This window comes from Bufo bufo, chromosome 8 (assembly GCF_905171765.1).
Source record: "Bufo bufo chromosome 8, aBufBuf1.1, whole genome shotgun sequence".
In the NCBI taxonomy this organism is placed as follows: Eukaryota; Metazoa; Chordata; class Amphibia; order Anura; family Bufonidae; genus Bufo; species Bufo bufo.
In genome coordinates this window covers 5,024,835-5,040,439 of record NC_053396.1, presented here as the reverse complement: position 1 = coordinate 5,040,439, position 15,605 = coordinate 5,024,835, and the positions used below count along the sequence as shown (strand labels likewise).

At 53.5% G+C, this 15,605-nt stretch overlaps 1 protein-coding gene across 2 annotated transcripts in view; it reads right to left on the bottom strand.

Moving 5' to 3' along the window:
• The window catches only part of NUP214 (nucleoporin 214), a 34,751-nt gene extending 22,015 nt beyond the window's left edge, over positions 1 to 12,736 (bottom strand). The window contains exons 1-14 of one of the 2 annotated variants that reach the window (XM_040442085.1): positions 12,434 to 12,736; positions 11,829 to 12,024; positions 8,371 to 8,522; positions 7,869 to 8,067; positions 7,722 to 7,792; positions 7,239 to 7,299; positions 6,968 to 7,071; positions 6,745 to 6,851; positions 6,581 to 6,647; positions 5,879 to 6,005; positions 4,530 to 4,691; positions 3,541 to 4,225; positions 2,604 to 2,773; positions 2,413 to 2,507 (exon numbers count right to left, since the gene is read on the bottom strand). In XM_040442085.1, coding sequence (XP_040298019.1) covers positions 2,413 to 2,507; positions 2,604 to 2,773; positions 3,541 to 4,225; positions 4,530 to 4,691; positions 5,879 to 6,005; positions 6,581 to 6,647; positions 6,745 to 6,851; positions 6,968 to 7,071; positions 7,239 to 7,299; positions 7,722 to 7,792; positions 7,869 to 8,067; positions 8,371 to 8,522; positions 11,829 to 12,024; positions 12,434 to 12,475 — 2,238 coding nt within the window. In that variant the 5' untranslated portion in view covers positions 12,476 to 12,736. The remainder of the gene's footprint in view (positions 1 to 2,412; positions 2,508 to 2,603; positions 2,774 to 3,540; positions 4,226 to 4,529; positions 4,692 to 5,878; positions 6,006 to 6,580; positions 6,648 to 6,744; positions 6,852 to 6,967; positions 7,072 to 7,238; positions 7,300 to 7,721; positions 7,793 to 7,868; positions 8,068 to 8,370; positions 8,523 to 11,828; positions 12,025 to 12,433) is intronic. The other variant, XM_040442084.1, reaches the window with a different exon arrangement.
• Positions 12,737 to 15,605: the final 2,869 nt, after the last annotated feature.

Sequence of the window (15,605 nt, the reverse complement as noted above, 5' to 3'; positions counted from 1 at the left end):
AGCCATTTCAGGGGAGAGGATGACTGTAGGACAGGAGAATACAGTCTATTGCTCTCTGTTATCAGCCATTTCAGAGGAGAGGATGACTGTAGGACAGGAGAATACAGTCTATTGGACCCTGTTATCAGCCATTTCAGAGGAGAGGATGACTGTAGGACAGGAGAATACAGTCTATTGCCCTCTGTTATCAGACATTTCAGGGGAGAGGATGACTGTAGGACAGGAGAATACAGTCTATTGCTCCCTGTTATCAGCCATTTCAGGGGAGAGGATGACTGTAGGACAGGAGAATACAGTCTATTGCTCCCTGTTATCAGCCATTTCAGGGGAGAGGATGACTGTAGGACAGGAGAATACAATCTATTGGACCCTGTTATCAGCCATTTCAGGGGAGAGGATGACTGTAGGACAGGAGAATACAGTCTATTGACCCCTGTTACCAGCCATTTCAGGGGAGAGGATGACTGTAGGACAGGAGAATACAGTCTATTGCTCCCTGTTATCAGCCATTTCAGGGGAGAGGATGACTGTAGGACAGGAGAATACAGTCTATTGCCCCCTGTTATCAGCCATTTCAGGGGAGAGGATGACTGTAGGACAGGAGAATACAGTCTATTGCCCCCTGTTATCAGCCATTTCAGGGGAGAGGATGACTGTAGGACAGGAGAATACAGTCTATTGCTCCCTGTTATCAGCCATTTCAGGGGAGAGGATGACTGTAGGACAGGAGAATACAGTCTATTGCCCCCTGTTATCAGCCATTTCAGAGGAGAGGATGACTGTAGGACAGGAGAATACAGTCTATTGCCTCCTGTTATCAGCCATTTCAGGGGAGAGGATGACTGTAGGACAGGAGAATACAGTCTATTGCCCCCTGTTATCAGCCATTTCAGAGGAGAGGATGACTGTAGGACAGGAGAATACAGTCTATTGCCCCCTGTTATCAGCCATTTCAGGGGAGAGGATGACTGTAGGACAGGAGAATACAGTCTATTGCCTCCTGTTATCAGCCATTTCAGGGGAGAGGATGACTGTAGGACAGGAGAATACAGTCTATTGCCCCCTGTTATCAGCCATTTCAGGGGGGGGAGAGGATGACTGTAGGACAGGAGAATACAGTCTATTGCCCCCTGTTATCAGCCATTTCAGTGGAGAGGATGACTGTAGGACAGGAGAATACAATCTATTGCCCCCTGTTATCAGCAATTTCAGTGGAGAGGATGACTGTAGGACAGGAGAATACAATCTATTGCTCCCTGTTATCAGCCATGTCAGGGGGGAGGATGACTGTAGGACAGGAGAATACAGTCTATTGCTCCCTGTTATCAGCCATTTCAGGGGAGAGGATGACTGTAGGACAGGAGAATACAGTCTATTGCCCCCTGTTATCAGCCATGTCAGGGGAGAGGATGACTGTAGGACAGGAGAATACAGTCTATTGCTCCCTGTTATCAGACATTTCAGGGGAGAGGATGACTGTAGGACAGGAGAATACAATCTATTGCTACCTGTTATCAGCCATTTCAGGGGGGAGGATGACTAGGACAGGAGAATACAGTCTATTGCCCCCTGTTATCAGCCATGTCAGGGGAGAGGATGACTGTAGGACAGGAGAATACAGTCTATTGCTCCCTGTTATCAGACATTTCAGGGGAGAGGATGACTGTAGGACAGGAGAATACAATCTATTGCTACCTGTTATCAGCCATTTCAGGGGGGAGGATGACTGTAGGACAGGAGAATACAGTCTATTGCTCCTGTTATCAGCCATTTCAGGGGGAGGATGACTGTAGGACAGGAGAATACAGTCTATTGCCCCCTGTTATCAGCCATTTCAGGGGAGAGGATGACTGTAGGACAGGAGAATACAGTCTATTGCCCCCTGTTATCAGCCATTTCAGGGGAGAGGATGACTGTAGGACAGGAGAATACAGTCTATTGCCCCCTGTTATCAGCCATTTCAGGGGAGAGGATGACTGTAGGACAGGAGAATACAATCTATTACCCCCTGTTATCAGCCATTTCAGGGGAGAGGATGACTGTAGGACAGGAGAATACAGTCTATTGCTCCCTGTTATCAGCCATTTCAGGGGAGAGGATGACTGTAGGACAGGAGAATACAGTCTATTGGACCCTGTTATCAGCCATTTCAGAGGAGAGGATGACTGTAGGACAGGAGAATACAGTCTATTGCCCTCTGTTATCAGACATTTCAGGGGAGAGGATGACTGTAGGACAGGAGAATACAGTCTATTGGACCCTGTTATCAGCCATTTCAGGGAAGAGGATGACTGTAGGACAGGAGAATACAGTCTATTGCCCCCTGTTATCAGCCATTTCAGGCCGGGGAAGGGCAGTGAGCCGCCATGACTGATTTAGGTGCTTGTTTTACCCTATAGGAGAGGGAGATACCTGAGGCGGTGCTTGCTTTGCTGCCCCTGGTAAAACCCGAGCGGTCTTCTGGGCCATCGCTGGTTGTGGGGGAGCGCTCTGTCCTGACTGCGAGACTGCAAGGATAATAATGGAGATCATCAAAATACCATCATACATTAACACATTGCGCTCCAGGTGGCAAGACACAGGCCTAAAGCAGCTTGATTTACCATCAGAAAACGGCCTGCTGTGAGTCCCTGTGGATTGGGATGGAGCGGACATGGGAACGTTGCCTCCCTGAGCTGTTGGGGTTGTGGTCTTGGCTGGAGGGGCAAAGGAGAAGCCTTGAGCGCTTGGGGCGAAGCTTGGCTTAGGCTGAGCGCTGTCCACTGCACCAAATCTGAGCCGACAAAGAGAGAGAAAGTTAAACATACACAGAGGGTCAGAATATATATGTTAATTCTACCTTCCCTGGTGGTGTAGGGTAGTGGTGGGGGTTCACATCTACTTCCCTGATGGTGTAGGGTAGTGGCGGGGGGTTCACATCTACTTCCCTGATGGTGTAGGGTAGTGGCGGGGGGTTCACATCTACTTCCCTGGTGGTGTAGGGTAGTGGCGGGGGGTTCACATCTACTTCCCTGATGGTGTAGGGTAGTGGCGGGGGGGCTCACATCTACTTCCCTGATGGTGTAGGGTAGTGGCGGGGGGGCTCACATCTACTTCCCTGATGGTGTAGGGTAGTGGCGGGGGTTCACATCTACTTCCCTGGTGGTGTAGGGTAGCTGCAGGATAATTCTTGCTTTTCTAGTGGTGTAGGGTAGTGGTAAGGTTAATGCCTGCATCCCTGGTGGTGAATGGCAGTGAAGGGGCCAACAGCTGCTTTTCTGGGAGTCTAGGACAGGGATGCTCAACCTGCGGCCCTCCAGCTGTTGTAAAACTTCAACTCCCACAATGCCCTTCTGTACGATGATAGCTGTAGGCTGTTCAGGCATGCTGGGAGTTGTAGTTTTGCAACAGCTGGAGGGCCGCAGGTTGAGCATGCCTGGTCTAGGACATGTCAAGGACTGACTAGGAGGAAGCTCTACCCCCACCCCACAATACAAACATGTAATAGTGACCAGTGAACAGCTTTTTCAGGTCTTTGTAATGTCGGTGAGTTGCACGTACTTGTCCTTCAGGTTCACCCGGACAGAGGGCGGCGCTGGTTGGGCACCGGATTCTGCAGCTTGGGTAGAACTACCAGAGTTTTCAGAGTTTGACGTTGCTGCCCCAAAAGCGCCTCCAGGCAGCTCCGAGGTGAAGGAAGACACTGGGGCCCCTGGCGGCTTGTGAAAGCTTGGGGCTCCGACTGTAGCACCAAACAAAGCTGAAAAAGAGCTGGATGGGGCGGGTACAGGAAGGCTGGCGGAGGGGACACTAAAAGCGGGCGAGGACTGAGGTCTGCCTGCAAATGAACTGTCCTGAGGGTTGAAAGAAAAATTAGCAGGCATGCCGAAACCGAAGGGAGCCGTCTGAGGGTTGTTAGGGAGGCTGGAGGAAGACAGGGTGAAAGCAGAAGTAGACTGAGGCTTCCCGTGGAGAGTGGCGGAGAAGCTGAAGGCGGCCGCGCTGGGTTTTGTAGAGCCAGTAGCAGCGGGCAGTGGGAAAGCAGGGGCAGCGGCTGGAGATTTCACAGACACATTAGCAGCGGGCACGGTGAAGGCAGGAGCCGGAGGATTTATCGGGAGGCCGAAGGCCGGGGCAGTCGATTTTCCAGGGAGCCCAGCAAAAGATGCATTAGTAGCATTGCCGCTAACTGCACCAAGTGGAGAAGGGTTAACAACGGCGGGTCCGGGAGTGGCGGAGAAGGACGCTGCAAACACAACAAGGACACGTTACGTTATATTACCACACGGCCATCGCCAACAGCAGAACATAAAATCCTGGGTTTTAATAGAAAACTGCAAAGTCCTTAATCATCACTGGCGAGACGCGGTCACATGATCCGTCACCCAGGATACACACAAATCCAGTGTACGGGTGTTAAAACTAACGCGGTCCTCTGCAACCGGACCGTCAAGTGATCGCGTCCCTCCATAATGCCGCCGCCGCAGGAGACGCACACGGACAGGTTTTTGCCGTTATGGTCTCACTCACAGTACAGACAGCGCCAATACCTGCAGCTTTAACGAGTCGTTCTCCCGCCGCAGGAATTCGCTCCGGTATTACCGTCAAAGACTTTGATCCTTCGATGGAGTTAATCATGTGAAAGGGACAAAGGACCCCGTCGGTGGAAAGCAGCAGAAGGATCGGAGTGGGGGGCAAAATCTTCTCCTCACCTGCACGAGAGAAACCGAGAGCGTCAAAGGAGCAGAAATAAGCGATAAAGCGGGAGGTCAACAGGTCAACAACCACCCCCACCCCCCAAAACCCCCAGTCTGTGACCCCCACAGGATCAGCACACCCCTCTCCTGAAATCCTCTGTGCTGCTGGGGACCCTGCTCCTTCCACTATGTAACTCTCACCCTGTGACCTCCACAAGATCAGCACACTCCTCTCCTGAAATCCTCTGTGCTGCAGGGGACCCTGCTCCTTCCACTATGTAACTCTCATCCTGTGACCTTCCCAAGATCAGCACACTCCTCGCCTGAAATCCTCTGTGCTGCTGGGGACTCTGCTCCTTCCACTATGTAACTCTCATTTTGTGACCTCCACACGATCAGCACACCCCTCTCCTGAAATCCTCTGTGCTGCTGGGGACCCTGCTCCTTCCAATATGTAACTCTCATCCTGTGACCTCCACAAGATCAGCCCACTCCTCTCCTGAAATCATCTGTGCTGCTGGGGACCCTGCTCCTTCCACTATGTAACTCTCACCCTGTGACCTCCACAAGATCAGCACACTCCTCTCCTGAAATCCTCTGTGCTGCAGGGGACCCTGCTCCTTCCACTATGTAACTCTCATCCTGTGACCTTCCCAAGATCAGCACACTCCTCGCCTGAAATCCTCTGTGCTGCTGGGGACCCTGCTCCTTCCACTATGTAACTCTCATCCTTTTACCTCCACAAGATCAGCACACTGCTCTCCTGAAATCCTCTGTGCTGCTGGGACCTTGCTCCTACATCATGTAACCCTCGGTAGGTTTGTCTATAGTGAAAGGCACCCCCTCCCTCACCCCAATTTTTTTTTTCTCTAGGACCTGCTATTATTTACAGAAGACCCCCCAAAGAGAAGGAGAGCGCACCTTAAACGCGCGGTCACCTCTCCATAGGGTATTTTTATAACTCCCACAGTAGTGAATGGAGAGGTGGTCGCGCATGTACAGTGCACTCTCCTTCACTCTGGGGGGCTCTTCTGTAGTTAACAGCGAGTCCTAGAGGTGGGACCCGCACCGATCCGACACTGGTGACATCCTAGCGATACGTCACCCTTTAAGCACTGCAGGCTCCAGGTCTCCCCGTTCCGTCGGCGGCCATAATGGCTCTTATCGTGCTGCACGCGGCTCATGTGACGAGAGGTACGTACTGATAAAGACGCTCAGCTGGCTGGTGTAGGAGACCACAACCCCCATGGGCAGCGTGTCCTCGCTGTTATCAGTCACCGGCAGCTCCGCTCGGCTGGAGTCTTCCAGTAACCACAGCTCCCACAGGCTCTGAAGGGAGATCAGCGGGTGAGATCGGCGACACAACGAGGCTCTAGAAGGGCAACTCTATCACCCCGGGGGGCATGAACCTTCCTATTCTGGGCGTGTATACTTCCGCAATCAATTATTTCATTGCACCAGCACATCAATTCATTAAAAAAAATAAGTTAAATTTGCCGTTTTGGGTCTACAGCTCCCATGCAGACTAAGAACAAATCTGTGTAATCTGACCTTTAACCCTGCAATCCTATACTCCTCCAAGAAAGGGGGGACGGGGGACACATGACCGCAGGATCAGATTACAAGGATGCACTTGTCGGCTGTAGTTATGCATAAAAGCTGTGTGCACAAAACGGGAGATTTTTTTATTTCTTTTATGAAGACTAGTTGCAAAGTTGAGCTTTTTCTTTGATGCTCTGTAGCATTAAATTTGGTTGCAAATGTATACACACCCTTGACATGTGGAGCTATTTTATGAGCTAGGCACCATTGCACCCACTTCCCATCCTCTGTGTGGGCACTCTTTGAAGAAGAGGGACGGGCACCCTACAGGGGAGGGGTGGCGGGCACCGGCACATCCGTACCTGATCAGGCGGCCTGGCAATCACACTGACTTCTATGGAAGCCGCCGATGCCCCGAGAAGAACATTCCTAAGAGAAGGGAAGAGATTTGTCAGTGAGGACTCCTGATGCCAGCTTTGTGCCAGGCTGGGCGGCAGGCGCCCGGGGAGTACAGTTGACAACGTACCAGTCATCGATGTAATTCATGAAGAAGTGGTGCTGCCGCTCGTTGCAGCTGCTGTAGCAGGTCTCCGTGAAGTTCAGGAAGCGTTCTCCTCTCCTGTCCTCCTTTTTCTACATCACAGAAGAACGCGGTTATTGGCAGATCGACCACAGGAGGCGCCACCCCCCACAAATCACCGGAATAAAGGCGACCATGACACCCTGCGGGAGATGCAAGACGGACTCACCGGAATTAAGACCATGACAAGCTGGGGGGAGGTCTCCAGGGATCCATCAGCAGCCGCGTACACCACCGCAAAGACGTACGTGCTGACCCAGAGGATGTCCAGCACTGAAATCACACACAACAACACGTATTACCCAGGCATGGCATGCAACTGTGACAAACCCTCAGCTGTAAGACGTCTCTGGTCTGTAGAATTCTGCAGCGGGCGCTCTGGTGACAGGAGGCATCACTGACCTACCTCCTGCACACAACGTGAACGATACCAGACTTACCTTTCACTGGGTCCGACTCGTAGAACGGGGGGCAAGGGATCACCTTCCTCTCCTCCAGGGTCTGAAAGAGGAAGAACAGTGAGTGCAGCTCTGGGGTATAATACAGGATGTAACTCAGGATCAGTACAGGATAAGTAATGTATGTACACAGTGACTGCACCAGCAGAATAGTGAGTGCAGCTCTGAATTAGAATACAGGATGTAACTCAGGATCAGTACAGGATAAGTAATGTATGTACACAGTGACTGCACAAGCAGAATAGTGAGTGCAGCTCTGGAGTATAATACAGGATGTAACTCAGGATCAGTACAGGATAAGTAATGTATGTACACAGTGACTGCACCAGCAGAATAGTGAGTGCAGCTCTGGGGTATAACACAGGATGTAACTCAGGATCAGTACAGGATAAGTAATGTATGTACAAAGTGACTCCACCAGCAGAATAGTGAGTGCAGCTCTGGAGTATAGTATAAAGCACTTACCGGGACGTACTGCACCACTGTCCCGTTCTGTTTGCCCACGGCCAGTTGCTTCCCCTTCGGGCTCCAGCACACTGCAGTAGAGAAGACATTACAGGTTTTAGAGTTTTTTACGGCTCCGCTTTCTGGATCATTTTCATCATCACTCACCACACGTCACGCCCAGTGAGGCTGGCAGACTGGCATACAAAAGGACGGCGTCAGTGACCTGGAACACAGAGATGCTGCCGTCACTGAGGCACACTGCCACCATGTTGGACACCACAGGGTTCCACTTTAGATCTGTGACAAAACTGCCGGGATCCCTGGAGAGCGGCTGGGAGGTGAAGGCTTCCTTCGGCTGCTTGGACTGCAAGAGACAGGATAGACCATGAGATCAGGCACCTGCAGCCTGTGCCTCTCTAGCTGGTGCAAAACTACAACTCCCAGTATGCTCTCAGAGCCGCAGCCTCTCAGGGCATAATGGGAGTTGTGGTGTCACAACAGTTGGAGCGCCATAGGTGGCAGATCCCTGCATTAGATGCACTGAGAACAGTAAACTAATGAAGCAATGAAAATCCCCCCCGCGGAACAGAAGCCAGCAGTCATGTGACTATTCCTAGCCAACAGTACGTGTGGTTGCCCTCAGTCATTAACGGGGTGTAGGGCGTACCTCGCCCACAAGCGTTCGGATGTCATAGAAGGCGACAGAGGAGCCGCAGTCAGCGGACGACGTGCAGACAGACAGGGTGAGGTTGTCAGAGCTCAGAGCCACGTGGTGCACCCGGTGCCTCGTCGGTACTTCAATCCCCGGAGGAGCCTCCTCTGCTCAACAAGAAAAACTTTATTAGCTAACAATGACTACAACAGACAACCATTTAAAGGGGTGCCGCCATCTTAGACAGCAACTGCATGGATTTAAATGGACCCTGCGCAGCAGGGGCGGACACTGGCAGCAGAGGGCCCCTGTGCAAAGAATGTGCCCGGGCCCCCAACCACACATATAGAAATAAACACAGACCATAGGTAAACCCACAAGCAGTTGCAGGGACGGCGCTGACACCAGCCGTAATAGACACAGTGCAGACGTCAGCACGCGCTCCAGCGGCCGCCGCTATAGATCCACTCCTATGGACGTCTCCTGCAGCGTCTGGATACCAACCGAAAACTTCAATGTACGGCACCAATTCCTTCACAAGACAAAGAGACACCAAGCGCAAAACCCAAGTGGTAACAGTAAGTATCCAATTTATTGTACTTACAACGTCCATGTGATAAAAGACACCCTGTGCGATTTTATGAAATGTCTTTTATCACATGGACGTTGTAAGTACAATAAATTGGATACTTACTGTTACCACTTGGGTTTTGCGCTTGGTGTCTCTTTGTCTTGTGAAGGAATCGGTGCCGTACATTGAAGTTTTCGGTTGGTATCCAGACGCTGCAGGAGACGTCCATAGGAGTGGATCTATAGCGGCGGCCGCTGGAGCGCGTGCTGACGTCTGCACTGTGTCTATTACCGCTGGAGCGCGTGCTGACGTCTGCGCTGTGTCTATTACCGCTGGTGTCAGCGCCGTCCCTGCAACTACTGGTGGGTTTGACTGTTTTAAGGAGACTGAACCTACTCCTGGATAAGGGCTCCGCTGCTGATTTGTGACTGTGCATCCTGCCCCCTCGCAGTAGCCATGCCCAGATATGTGCCCCCTCGCAGTAGTCATGCCCAGATATGTGCCCCCTCGCATTAGTCATGCCCAGATATGTGCCCCCTCGCAGTAGCCATGCCCAGATATGTGCCCCCTCACCAGTAGCCATGCCCAGATATGTGCCCCCTCACCAGTAGCCATGTCCAGATATGTGCCCCCTCACCAGTAGCCATGTCCAGATATGTGCCCCCTCACAGTAGTCATGTCCAGATATGTGCCCCCTCACCAGTAGCCATGTCCAGATATGTGCCCCCTCACAGTAGTCATGTCCAGATATGTGCCCCCTCACCAGTAGCCATGTCCAGATATGTGCCCCCTCACCAGTAGCCATGTCCAGATATGTGCCCCCTCACCAGTAGCCATGTCCAGATATGTGCCCCCTCACAGTAGTCATGTCCAGATATGTGCCCCCTCACAGTAGTCATGTCCAGATATGTGCCCCCTCACAGTAGTCATGTCCAGATATGTGCCCCCTCACAGTAGTCATGTCCAGATATGTGCCCCCTCACAGTAGTCATGTCCAGATATGTGCCCCCTCACAGTAGTCATGTCCAGATATGTGCCCCCTCACAGTAGTCATGCCCAGATATGTGCCCCCTCACAGTAGTTATGTCCAGATATGTGCCCCCTCACAGTAGTCATGTCCAGATATGTGCCCCCTCACAGTAGTCATGTCCAGATATGTGCCCCCTCACAGTAGTCATGTCCAGATATGTGCCCCCTCACAGTAGTCATGTCCAGATATGTGCCCCCTCACAGTAGTCATGCCCAGATATGTGCCCCCTCACAGTAGCCATGCCCAGATATGTGCCCCTTAACAGTAGTTATGTCCAGATATGTGCCCCCTCACTGTAGTCATGTCCAGATATGTGCTCCCTCACTGTAGTCATGCCCAGATATGTGCCCCCTCACTGTAGTCATGCCCAGATATGTGCCCCCTCACTGTAGTCATGCCCAGATATGTGCCCCCTCACTGTAGTCATGCCCAGATATGTGCCCCCTCACTGTAGTCATGCCCAGATATGTGCCCCCTCACTGTAGTCATGCCCAGATATGTGCCCCCTCACAGTAGTCATGCCCAGATATGTGCCCCCTCACAGTAGTCATGCCCAGATATGTGCCCCCTCACAGTAGTTATGCCCAGATATGTGCCCCCTCACAGTAGTTATGCCCAGATATGTGCCCCCTCACAGTAGTTATGCCCAGATATGTGCCCCCTCACAGTAGTTATGCCCAGATATGTGCCCCCTCACAGTAGTTATGCCCAGATATGTGCCCCCTCACAGTAGTTATGCCCAGATATGTGCCCCCTCACAGTAGTTATGCCCAGATATGTGCCCCCTCACAGTAGTTATGCCCAGATATGTGCCCCCTCACAGTAGTTATGCCCAGATATGTGCCCCCTCACAGTAGTTATGCCCAGATATGTGCCCCCTCACAGTAGTTATGCCCAGATATGTGCCCCCTCACAGTAGTTATGCCCAGATATGTGCCCCCTCACTGTAGTCATGCCCAGATATGTGCCCCCTCACTGTAGTCATGCCCAGATATGTGCCCCCTCACTGTAGTCATGCCCAGATATGTGCCCCCTCACAGTAGTTATGCCCAGATATGTGCCCCCTCACTGTAGTCATGCCCAGATATGTGCCCCCTCACTGTAGTCATGCCCAGATATGTGCCCCCTCACAGTAGTTATGCCCAGATATGTGCCCCCTCACTGTAGTCATGCCCAGATATGTGCCCCCTCACTGTAGTCATGCCCAGATATGTGCCCCCTCACTGTAGTCATGCCCAGATATGTGCCCCCTCACTGTAGTCATGCCCAGATATGTGCCCCCTCACTGTAGTCATGCCCAGATATGTGCCCCCTCACAGTAGTTATGCCCAGATATGTGCCCCCTCACAGTAGTTATGCCCAGATATGTGCCCCCTCACAGTAGTTATTGACAGACATACGCCTCCTCACACAGACCTATTGAAATGAAGGGGTCAGGACTCCGTCTGGATGATATGCATTTACACTGCAGTTATGGAGAAGCCGGCGCCTCTTCATAACATCAGCAGAACCACTTCCAGTTTAGGGGTTAATACTGGTGTCTAAAACACTGGTCTTAATAAATGACCCCCTGCGTGTCTGGGCAACACTTTTAACCCATTCACACGATGGCAGATGCAGCTCAGGATGCGCTTCCCCGGCCCCCCTGAGACTGACGTCAGATAGTGAGGTGGGCCCCTTCTACATGCGCGCGGCTCTCTGCTTCACCATTACAATCAGCTGTCTGTGCGTCCTGTGGAGGGCCCCCTCCCACGCTGGGCCCCTGTGCAGCTGAACCGGCTGCACAGGCGGTATGTCCGCCCCTGCTGCGCAGCAAGATGCACCAGCATGTACCGTCCCTTTAAGAAACCAGTCATTCATTCTTCCTCCTACCAATTTTATTGGGGTCCTCCCCTGGGTTAATTGGGACGAGGACATCATCTGTCCGAAAAATCTTCAGCCCGGTCGGACCGCCTGCAAACAGGAAGCCATATTTGTTGGAGACAGCCAGAAGATTCGAGCGCTCCTTGGGCAGATCCGGCGGCACCGGGAAGATCCGCTTCTTTTTCAGTTGACGGAACTGGAAATCCTATTAAAAAAAATCATCAAAGTTCTCAGGACTGACACACTGTAACAAACCATCAGCGCAGGGCACATCAGCTCCTTGAGGACCGTCTACACTGGACGCTACGGGAACAAAACCTCTGCTGCGAGAAGTACAGGGTCAGGAGGGGGGTTACTGGATGTACATTCAGTGACAGCAAGCAGAGATGAGACAACGCATATAAAGCAGCGGGTGAGGAGGGCGTTCTGGGGGTGAGGGCGCCTCCTGCAGGTGGGTGGGGGGCAGATTTATAAATCAGTCAGGAAGGAGGCGCCGCTTATCTCTGGTGATTATATAATATCACATGGGGAGCGGTATAAGCCTATATCAGCCAGCACGGGCCCCAGCCGGGTGTCGGCGGTCCGGGCCCTAACTTCTGGGGGCCCCCGGTTACCTTGGTTTCCCTTTCCTGAGGGACATCTGTATCATCCTCCATTGAGACTCACAATTAGCGCGCAAAACGTCGCGGAGTGACGCAGTAAATGCGCGCGGCGCGAACCGCTACGTCATCGGCCCTGCGACCCGGCGCGCGGCCTCCTCCGCCTCAAATGGCGGCCGAATACCGTGAGCGCGGCGGAGAGAAGCGGCGCTCCGGTTTAGGGGGCTGCGGGATCCTGCTGTACGGGGCCTCGCCCGCCTCGGGGAGATTCTCCAGCAGTGGGCGCCATAACCCTCCCTAGTGTGTCCAGCAGGTGGCAGTATTGTTTATACTGGTTATAACGAAAACCCCCAGCAGGTGGCAGCAGTCATTATACTGGTTATAACTGATAGGTCCAGCAGGTGGCAGCAGTCATTATACTGGTTATAACTGATACGTCCAGCAGGTGGCAGCAGTCATTATACTGGTTATAACTAATACGTCCAGCAGGTGGCAGCAGTCATTATACTGGTTATAACTGATACGTCGGACTGGGGTACCTAGGGCCCATCAGTAAAATGTATTTTGGGGGCCCACCAGTACGGATACATTCAAATATAATAAATAATCTAACAAGTTTTTTACATGAACATAAGCTGGTTGAGGTGCTGTACATTGAATATATGTATATAGTGCAGTAAATCTTATGTATTATGTGCCACTTGTGCAGGGGGTGGGAGCCTAGGGGCCCACCGGGGGATTCCCCTGTACCCCTGTGGGCCAGTCCGAGCCCGCGTCCAGCAGGTGGCACTATTGTTTATACTGGTTATATTGAAAACCCCCAGCAGGTGGCAGCAGTCATTATACTGGTTATAACTAATACGTCCAGCAGGTGGCAGCAGTCATTATACTGGTTATAACTAATACGTCCAGCAGGTGGCAGTATTGAATATACTGTTATTACTAAATATCTCCAGCAGGAGGCAGTATTGTTTATACTGGTTATATTCAACACCTCCACCTAATGGCCGTGCTTGGTATTCCGCTCAGCCCTGTTCACTTCAATGGGGATCAGCTGCTCCTAGGCCACGTGATGGCGAACCTATGGCACGGAAAAAGTCTATGGTGTACCAATATTCCTTAGACTTTTCCTGCCATTCATCAGCGCAGGGGGCGCACTATGTACGTGACAGGCAGCGCAGGGCGCACTATGTACGTGACGGGCAGCGCAGGGCGCACTATGTACGTCACAGGCAGCGCAGGGCGCACTATGTACGTGACGGGCAGCGCAGGGCGCACTATGTACGGCACAGGCAGCGCAGGGCGCACTATGTACGTCACAGGCAGCGCAGGGCGCACTATGTACGGCACAGGCAGCGCAGGGCGCACTATGTACGGCACAGGCAGCGCAGGGCGCACTATGTACGGCACAGGCAGCGCAGGGCGCACTATGTACGGCACAGGCAGCGCAGGGCGCACTATGTACGGCATAGGCAGCGCAGGGCGCACTATGTACGGCACAGGCAGCGCAGGGCACACTATGTACGGCACAGGCAGCGCAGGGCGCACTATGTACGGCACAGGCAGCGCAGGGCGCACTATGTACGGCACAGGCAGCGCAGGGCGCACTACGTACGCCACTGGCAGCGCAGGGCGCACTACGTACGGCACTGGCAGCGCAGGGCGCACTATGTACGGCACTGGCAGCGCAGGGCGCACTATGTACGGCACAGGCAGCGCAGGGCTCACTATGTACGTCACAGGCAGCACAGGCGCACTATGTACTTCACAGGCAGCGCAGGGCGCACTATGTACGGCACCGGCAGCGCACTATGTACAGCACAGGCAGCGCATGGCGCACTATGTACGGCACAGGCAGCGCAGGGCGCACTATGTACATGACAGGCAGCGCAGGGCGCACTATGTAAGTCACAGGCAGCGCAGTGCGCACTATGTATGTGACAGGCAGCGCAGGGCGCACTATGTACATGACAGGCAGCGCAGGGCGCACTATGTACGGCACAGGCAGCGCACTATGTACATGACAGGCAGCGCAGGGCGCACTATGTACGTGACAGGCAGCGCAGGGCGCACTATGTACATGACAGGCAGCGCAGGGCGCACTATGTACATGACAGGCAGCGCAGGGCGCACTATGTACGGCACAGGCAGCGCACTATGTACATGACAGGCAGCGCAGGGCGCACTATGTACGTGACAGGCAGCGCAGGGCGCACTATGTACATGACAGGCAGCGCAGGGCGCACTATGTACGTCACAGGCAGCGCAGGGCGCACTATGTACATGACAGGCAGCGCAGGGCGCACTATGTACGGCACAGGCAGTGCAGGGCGCACTATGTACGGCACAGGCAGCGCAGGGCACACTATGTACATGACAGGCAGCGCAGGGCGCACTATGTACGGCACAGGCAGCGCAGGGCGCACTATGTACGGCACAGGCAGCGCAGGGCGCACTATGTACGGCACAGGCAGCGCAGGGCGCACTATGTACGGCACAGGCAGCGCAGGGCGCACTATGTACGGCACAGGCAGCGCAGGGCACACTATGTACGGCACAGGCAGCGCAGGCGCACTATGTACGGCACAGGCAGCGCAGGGCGCACTATGTACGGCACAGGCAGCGCAGGGCGCACTATGTACGGCACCGGCAGCGCACGGCGCACTATGTACGGCACAGGCAGCGCAGGGCGCACTATGTACGGCACAGGCAGCGCAGGGCGCACTATGTACGGCACAGGCAGCTCAGGGCGCACTATGTACGGCATAGGCAGCGCAGGGCGCACTATGTACGGCACAGGCAGCGCAGGACGCACTATGTACGGCACAGGCAGCTCAGGGCGCACTATGTACGGCACAGGCAGCGCAGGGCGCACTATGTACGGCACAGGCAGCGCAGGGCGCACTATGTACATGACAGGCAGCGCAGGGCGCACTATGTACGGCACAGGCAGCGCAGGGCGCACTATGTACGGCACAGGCAGCGCAGGCGCACTATGTACGGCACAGGCAGCGCAGGGCGCACTATGTACGGCGCAGGGCGCACTATGTACGGCACAGGCAGCGCAGGGCGCACTATGTACGGCACAGGCAGCGCAGGGCGCACTATGTACGGCACAGGCAGCGCAGGGCGCACTATGTACGGCACAGGCAGCGCACTGAATGCAGGCAGGATATTATAGCTAATG